The sequence below is a fragment of the Dromiciops gliroides genome, chromosome 5 (assembly GCF_019393635.1).
Source record: "Dromiciops gliroides isolate mDroGli1 chromosome 5, mDroGli1.pri, whole genome shotgun sequence".
NCBI classification, from domain to species: domain Eukaryota; kingdom Metazoa; phylum Chordata; class Mammalia; order Microbiotheria; family Microbiotheriidae; genus Dromiciops; species Dromiciops gliroides.
The window spans coordinates 194,574,173-194,582,539 of record NC_057865.1 but is presented as its reverse complement, the minus strand read 5'-3'; the positions used below and the strand labels follow the sequence as shown (position 1 = coordinate 194,582,539).

The following is an 8,367-nucleotide window of genomic DNA, read 5'->3' as shown; positions in this document are numbered from 1 at the left end:
CAGCAAGAACCAGTGCTCATCTCTCCACCCTAGAATTGCTACCAGGAACTACAGACCTTGCTGTCTCTCTCTCTGCCCTGGAACTGTGACATCAGACTGGGTAATGGGCAAAGAAGATGCCAGGTGCTATCTGGTCCTGCACCCAATGCCCACACAGAGGTTCTGCGTAATTTCTTTCTGACTAGTTCATCAATCCCCAAATTGTCTCTGGGTTATCAGAGCTCCTGAAGCTGCTTCTGCTTCTGTTGCTTTGCCATAGCCTCCAAGGCCCATAGTTGATGTTTCCACTGCTCTGTGCTTCCAGGCTAGCATTCATCCAAGTATCACAGATCTCTCCTTCTGATCTTTTAACTCGTCTTGGGACAGAAAAATGATGAGGAACACATTTGTGGGATTGCCCCTGATTGGAATTCAAGTGGACTGCTGCTGGACTTAACCACTCTCAGTCAGCTAGAAAGATGCTGGTTCAAGAGTGACAGAATTTGTACTCTATTCCATTTGGATTCTAGGCTGGAACTGCTGTTCACTCTGCTTATGGGATCAAAACCACACAGCTACTTCTTTCTTTTGAATCTATTCCTTGTTTGGTACACTGCCCAAGGTCCTTAACTAGCTCTTTGCCCTGGACCACCACCCTTAGCTCAATCAGCCATGGATCTATAGCCTAGACCAGGGTAGTGAGCAACAGAGCTGCCATTTGGCATCTATTTCTGCATCCTGTTTGAGACATTCTTTGTTGGTTTTAGAAGGGGGAGAGGTTAGAACAATTATTTAGAAAGCACCTACTATGTGCTAGGCATTGTAATAAATGCTTTATAGATATTATCTCATGTGATCCTCACAAAAACCCTGTGAGGTAGTTGCTGTTATGATCTGCTTCTTGATGTAGAGTCCATAGCCTCTTGACCCCTTGACTCTCTTTTTTTTTTTGCGGGCAATAGGGGTTAAGTGACTTGCCCAAGGTCACACAGCTAGTAAGTGTTAAGTGTCTGCGGCCGGATTTGAACTCAGGAACTCCTGAATCCAGGGCCGGTGCTTTATCCACTGCGCCACCTAGTCGCCCCCCTTGACTCTCTTAATGCATCCTAAGACTGGATTGGCTTTGTTGGCTACGATATGATAATAGTGACTCACACTGAACTTGAATTCCACTAAACCCTCCAGATCTTTTTCAAATGAATCATATTTTAGACAATATTCCTTTTTAAATTATATAGCTTTAACTCTTTTGGTTTTGAGGTCTATACATATTGTCATGGTTTGTCATGAAGATGCCTATTCTGCAGCAATAGGAGATTAAACTGAGTCATGAAATATTTAATGCTGAATCTACAACACAAATCATCACTACTAAGATCTAATCTTGGATGTGTTCTGTGTCCTAGTTGCCAAGACATTATAAGATCCATTCTTGAACCAAATAGATCTTCAGGAAACATACACATTCCACACCAACTTTCTTTTTAATATTCCCCCCCCCACACACACAATTAACAAAAATTTGCTTTCCCTTTTTTTTTCTGCCCCACTACACCAGCCTCTTACTGACTACCCTCTCTAGAGAAACCACACACAACAATAACAAAGACAAGAGGGAAAAACCTGGGACCACCACAGCTAAGAAGATAAACTTCTTGAAGTCTTTCTTAACAACTTCCCCACCTTAAGGCAGAAGATCCAGGTACCCCAGCACTGAAGACAATGCAAAGCTGGCTGATATAACTTGACATTTCTCCAGTTAATAATACCTATCCCATAGTTTACTTAGTCTATGGTAATGTCCACTCTCAACAGGCTTTCTACACCTGGTAAATTACCTTGGAGCTTCCCCTTCACTTTATGTGAGTAGATAAAGCCCATTTGTTTGATTCTCATTTGGGCTACAATTGTTAATTCTAGTTAAAATATGAAGCTGAATCCTTGCTGCTGAAGTCTATAATTAGCTCCTTATGTGACACGACCCAGTTGATTTTTCTGACGCATTTGCTCTGTTATTTGCCCTTTCTGAGACCTCTAATGTCTCCTTCCCAGCTGGGGGTACCCTCAGCCCTTCCTGTGCCGGTAGCCTTCATTTCTGATCCTGTCTTATGGGCTGCATTTATGTTTCAACACTCACAATCTGATTTTTAAAAAATATGTCATTCTACATGGGAGATGACCATGTCATACAAGAAATTTTTTTTCCTTCTTAAGAATGGTTAGGAAATGTTTCTCCTGAAGCTCTGTAATTGGTTGGCCAACACTTTTGATGTCCTCTTCGATGATGTCACCAGCTATTCCCAGGATAGGAAAGGCAGGGTCTCCCCCTGGAATGATGACAACACTTGTTTCAAGTTGGAGAAGAACCTGTGGTTCTTTTTCCTGCACTCTTGGGAAAGCAAACACACAATGTTCATTTCCTCAACACGGGATGTGCTGTGCCGGGCTGCACAGCTAGCAGGTCATTTTCCCGTATGTCACATCCTTCGGGACTAAGGCAGCATGGGTCCAGAGGCAGGAAATGGCATATTCCTGGAATGAGGCAACGTTTTCCCAGGGTAGCTATTGGTCCTTTCTAACTATAAAATATACTCATCCAGAAACAGCCCAAGATTTTTCCTTTTTGGAGGCACCCAGAAGTGAAGGAAGGGTAAGTTGGAAGCCTGATGGATATTTTTAGAGAAAAGAAATAACCTATGGGGTTCTGTTAACACTGAGATTATGTCACTGAACATTGTGTATGTGACTTTTTTTTCTTTCTCTTGATGGTCTTACTGAGGCACTTCTCTGGAAATAGAACACTAACTTGTGGTACAATGGATAGCAATGAGAATCTTGGTCCCAGCTCTATTCATTATTAGCTGGGTACCTTTGCATGGGTCACTTAACTGTTCTATACCTGTTTCCTTATCTCCCAAGTGAGGAGAAAATTGACTTATACTATCTGTCTTACAGGGTTAGGAAAAAATGCTATAAGTAAAAAGACTTTGGTAAATTAAAAAAAAGTAGAGAGGCCATTTGAAAAAATTTAAATTATATTATAATTAAAATGTCCTGCCTCTCCTGCTTATTCTTCACCTTTGAGAAGTTCTTCCTAAGGCACTTAATAAATGTTTATTGACTGTTGACTGACTAAGAAATTAGGCCTGTATATCCTAGTGAGAATTATTGATTACAGAAGGAAGTAAGCTTTCCTTGTTGAAAACATCTGCAATTTTGCTCTGCCTTGTCCATTCTAATGACTATTTTATTTTGTGTCATTTTGGTTTTTGTTTTGTATTCTTTTGTTTTGATCTTCTATTTTGTATTTCTGCTATTGCCATCCTGTTAATTGTCATAGCTCTTCCTGAAGCTTTAGTTTTTTTTATAAAAAAGAAAGCAATAACTAGGTAAGCAATTCAGATCTCTCAATACAGAGCTGAAAATGACTAGGAAAGAGATGCTACTGAGGGAGAACTGAAGAATCTTAACTATTATAAGAGAAAGTGAAAACCAAAAAAAATTCCCAAATTTTTAAGGTTGAATTCTGAGATAATAAGTACCCTTATGGATGGACCCCTCCAAACTTTTAGTTACCCAAAGAATGGTTTAAATACTTGAGATCTGGGAGTGGAAGAAGATTCTAAAGGCGATCAAAAAGGAGAGGATAAAGCCACTACTTTTTGTTCCTCCTGTATTTCACCCCTGGTGAAGCTCTTTAAATTTATAATACAATTTATTTTCCGTTTCCCTGTAGTATGAGATAATTATTCCTATTTACTTGGGAAGAAAATAAGATCCTGACTCCCTTTAAGTGACTTGCCCAAGGTTAAAGTACTTAAGGGGCTAGTGAATGAGCTTAGAATAGAACTGTTTGAATGTAAGGCTGATGAGGAGAAAGATCATGGACAACACAAGCAGTGTGGTGGAGTTGGTAGAGAGGCAGTAAAACTGGTGTCAAGTCTTACCTTTGATTGTGATAGCCATTTAGGTTTAAATCCTATAACTTTTTAGTGTCCCCCAGGCACCTTTCTCAGATTATAAATTATAGGACGGGCATTTGTTGATCTGCTTTGCTTGTGGGTGTTTTCTCACCTTTAAGCTTTCTACAGTCTTCAGGGGCCATGCTGTATTAGTGACATTTTTATAGTAACTTAAAGTTTATGAAGTACCTTTTTACATGCATTTCTCTCTCTTGAACGTCATAACCACCCAGTGATAATACAACATTATTATTTCCATTTCACAGATGAGAAAGTTCAGGCTCACAGAGATTAAGATTTCCTAGGGGTCATATAGGAAGTATTAGAGTTGAGATTGGAACTCAGGTCTTCCCAGCTCTCAGGGACCACTTTGCTGATAACATTGCTCAACGCCTCTGCATTGACCCTTTATCTGTTTCTTAATAGTGTCATGGAAAGGCTCGTTGTCCCCCAGCCCCAAGCTGTGGATTCCCTTCGGCGTTTCCAGGTGTTGTTGTTGGATAGAAGGAGCAGACTCCATGGCCAGATCCGGAGCCTCCAGGACATCATCCGGAAAATTGAAAAGCTGCGTAAACGGTCCCTCTTGGCTAATATCGCAGGCAGTTCCCTGAGTGCAGCTGGAGCCATCACAGCCATTGTGGGACTGTCCTTGAGTCCGGTCACGCTAGGGACCTCTCTTCTGGCGTCTGCAGTGGGCCTGGGTGTGGCTACTGCTGGAGGAGCAGTTACCATCAGTTCGGACCTGTCCTTGGTGTTTCGCAACTCCCGAGAGCTGAGAAGAGTGCAGGACATTGCGACAATTTGCCAAGACCAGATGAGAGAAATATTAGGGTGCTTGGATTTCTTTTGCCGGGGGCAGGGCTGTCTGGACTTCCAGCTTCTCCAGTCTGGGAAGAAGGCTTCCATTGCTCTATATAATTCAGTCTATTTTATCGTGTTCTTTGGCTCACGTGGCTTCCTCATCCCCAGGCATGCGGAGGGGGCCACGAAGGTTAGCCAGGCCGTATTGAAGGCCAAGATTCAGAAGCTGGCCGAGAGCCTGGAGTCCTGCACCACTGCCCTGGATGAACTCAGTCAGCAGCTGGAATCCAGAGTACAGCTCTATGCAAAAACCAAACATGGAAACCCCTGTTTGGATTCAAAAGATTCTCTGGACAAATATGGAGGGATGATTTTTTGAGAGCAAAGATTTCCCCCAGAGATTAAGACTTTGGGGCTGAGTAGGGATGGGTACTTGTACACACACACACACACACACACACACACACACACAGTGGAAAGAAAAACAAACCCAACTTCCTGTTGTAAAAGAGATGCATGCTTTGGGTATGGATTGGATTTCTGGGATCCCGTGTAACTCTGAGATTTTATGAGTATGTGACTTGAAATGGGTGGTTCCTCATAGCCCTTATTTTCTCACCACTGTGATATCCTGTGACTGACAGGACTGGGATTTAGTGCTGGAGACTTTTCCCATGTATAACACTAGTACATGTGAATGACAATACTAACATATTCTATGTCTACAAAATGTTTTCCTGTCAACATCAAAAGTTTCCCAGTCACCAATGCCAGCCAAAAAGCTAGTTCAATGTTCTTCTCTAAGTACTCAGTGGTTGAATGTACACCCTGCAGAATTACCTGGCTTTTCAAGATGGCTCCAGTTGTGCCTTGGGGCTTCAGATTGACACCAAAGAGGGTGTGGGAGACTTCTTCAGAGTCAGGGTCAGTTAAAAGGATTCACTTCAAGTCCAAGGTAATTGGACAACCCCAAGACAACCCCAAAGATGTCTTAGGGAGGAAGGAAGATCTAATAACACCCTGCTTCTGATTCTGAGGAGCCTCAGAGGATCTGGAACAAAAGCCCAGTTACAGAGGCCATTCTCCCCACACTCAAAATAAACAAACAAAAGTCTCTTGTTCAGAATTCAAGACAGGTACCTGGAACTAAACCTGACCCTTTGTTTTCCCTAGCTTCCTCTGTTTAAGGATTCATCCTGGATTTAGAGAGGGCCACTCAGAGTGGCAGTAGACTGAATTTACCCATCCTGACCTAATGATTTCAAGGATCCCCAAGGCTATTGCTCCAATATTCAGTGTGCAGTCCAAGGGGGTCCCCTTCCTGCTACCTATCTATGCTGGGTGGAAAGCTCAAAGACTGTCAGCATTCCTTGGGATGATGGGAAAGATGAAATAAGTGGGAAAAGTGGCAGGGTTAGTGTAAGGGGAAGGGAAAATTCGTCTAAAATGTCCTACTTTATGAACTAAAGGATATGACACATTCTACCCTGTAGAGGGCAGTATTGCCTATATGTTATAGAAACTGGCACACCAAAGAATGTAACTATTGAGAAACTAGCTTTTCTACCTTTTACTTCAACATCACATAAGGTATTTTATTTATTTATTTAAATTTTATTATTTTATTGTTTTTTATTATATAACTGAATTTTATAGAAGTGACCTATTTTAATAATCACAGGAATAGCAAATTTGGGAAATGTTGCCCACCATCACTAGCTTCATTTCCAAGGGGTAAAGTGCTGCTGCAGCTACGTGGTTTTTGTAAAGTAGATAGGAGATAGGTAAATGGTTGCTGGAAGCGGCATCACTCCTTTTAAGGAGTCCCTTTTTGATCTGTGGGGAAGAGTTGCTTTTTTCAAATGTTCCTGTTAAGTAGGTAAGGAAAATTAAAGAGGGACCAAATAAAGGGATGATTTAAAAAAAAAATAGCCTTTAGGAAGAAGAGTAAGGTAATATATTTCTGATTATTTAAATGATTAAAATATATGTTTACCTTTAAGGTACACATGCCAACAGATAAGACTTGACCTAGAAAGAGAATGTGTTTAGTGTAGAAAAGGATAATGAGAGAGGAGGCATCTACACTCAGAAAGCCTAGTGTCCTATGAAGTTGTGTCTCATGGTTGATGGACAGTGTGGTTGGTGAGGTTGTAGTGATGTGTCTTGGTTTCATTTGGTACAGGTACAGAAGATCCAGGTTTTTTTTTTTCTTAGTAGTTAAGCTACCTTTAAGAAAACACTTCAAGTCTCTTGAATCGGCCTTCTAATCATTGTAACCAAGTACCAAAAATAGGTTCCAAAATACTAGGTCTGGCAAAAAAAAAAATTGCTTACCAATGATGGCAGTGAGCCGAGGAAGTGCAATTTCAAACCTTTGGGGTCTATTTCCAATTTTCTGAAAACTTTAACTCATATCTTGTTGCTTTTTAAAATCTTGCATCGTAGGCTGTATTTCTTTTGCTTATTTACATAGGTGCTGGCAAAATCTGGCCCTAACCTCATTCTTACCAGTGCTTAATATTGATTTAGATTCTACCAGTGACTAACCTCTATATGCAGCACTCTTGGAAGCAGTATCAATCTTTTCATTACACTAAGTACTTTAAGTGCATCAAAATTGTAGTTACATCTTGTATGGATCAATTTATAGAAGAACAGCATCTATTCTGCAATAATGCAATGTTTACAGTTGAGATTCAGTAAATATTATTGAATGAATAAGTAGCTTAATGGCTTAGGCAATAAGATTATCTGACTTATATGCCAATGGGGACTTCATAGAAAAAGAAGATCACCCTCTTTTCCCTATGTAATTATTACTTTGAAATTTGGAAGCTCTTTAGGGCATTAGGTAATTTATCCTTAGTCAAATGTAGCTACATATTAATTTCCAAGGGACAATAATTTTTTGTGGGAATATACAAAATGTTGTTTTGGTAAGTTTTCATTCTATCAGAAATAAGGTATAAAATGAAATGTGGAGGGAAGAAGGGAAAGAAATTCTCAGTTAAAAGGTGCACATCACTAAGTGATATATCTTTCAAAAATAAACTTGTTAAAAACAAACATGCTGAATGTCTAAGTGATTTTCTAAATATTTTTCTAGTATTCCATAGTCAAAGCATTTGAATTTGTTATCTTTCATAATGCTGAGATCTAAGCTTTGATTCTGCATTGTGGTGCTTCAACAAAACTGTATCTTGCTCTAGTTTTTAAAAAATGCAAACTATACTGTGTGTGAATTAAACTACCACGTTGGAGGTGAATTAGAACAGGGTTAGAACATATAATAAATGTCCGCTTATATGGGAATCAGACTGTAGAAGCTTCAACACCATGGGGAACTGGAGGGTATGGAGGGAAGGCCTCTGAGGAAATAAATTTGATATCTAAAAGTTCATTAAAGTTGAGAATTTGATATTTGATATTGTCCTGGCTTCACTCAAAATGAATCTATTATATTTCAAATAAACATTTGGCATTCCAGCCCAAAGTACATAAGAAGCAGCAAATTTAAAAGTGATAAAAGTTAAAGGCAAGAATACACAGGTGTCATTCCTCACTCTCAGCAATGATAGACAGTGAGAGCTGACAATCTGACCTCAAAGTAACAGAAACTATA

The 8,367-nt window shown here is 40.0% G+C and overlaps 1 protein-coding gene across 1 annotated transcript; it reads left to right on the top strand.

Annotated features, from left to right (window-relative positions):
• The first annotated feature begins 2,521 nt into the window (after positions 1–2,521).
• On the top strand, positions 2,522–8,103 carry APOLD1 (apolipoprotein L domain containing 1). Its single transcript, XM_043965080.1, has 2 exons — positions 2,522–2,629; positions 4,368–8,103. The coding sequence occupies exon 2, from the start codon at positions 4,372–4,374 to the stop codon at positions 5,119–5,121; it is 750 nt and encodes a 249-aa protein (XP_043821015.1). The 5' UTR covers positions 2,522–2,629; positions 4,368–4,371; the 3' UTR covers positions 5,122–8,103.
• Positions 8,104–8,367: the final 264 nt, after the last annotated feature.

Bases quoted from the DNA above. Each gene is read 5' to 3' on its own strand.
- APOLD1 (XM_043965080.1), top strand. From the start codon at position 4,372: ATGGAAAGGCTCGTTGTCCCCCAGCCCCAAGCTGTGGATTCCCTTCGG.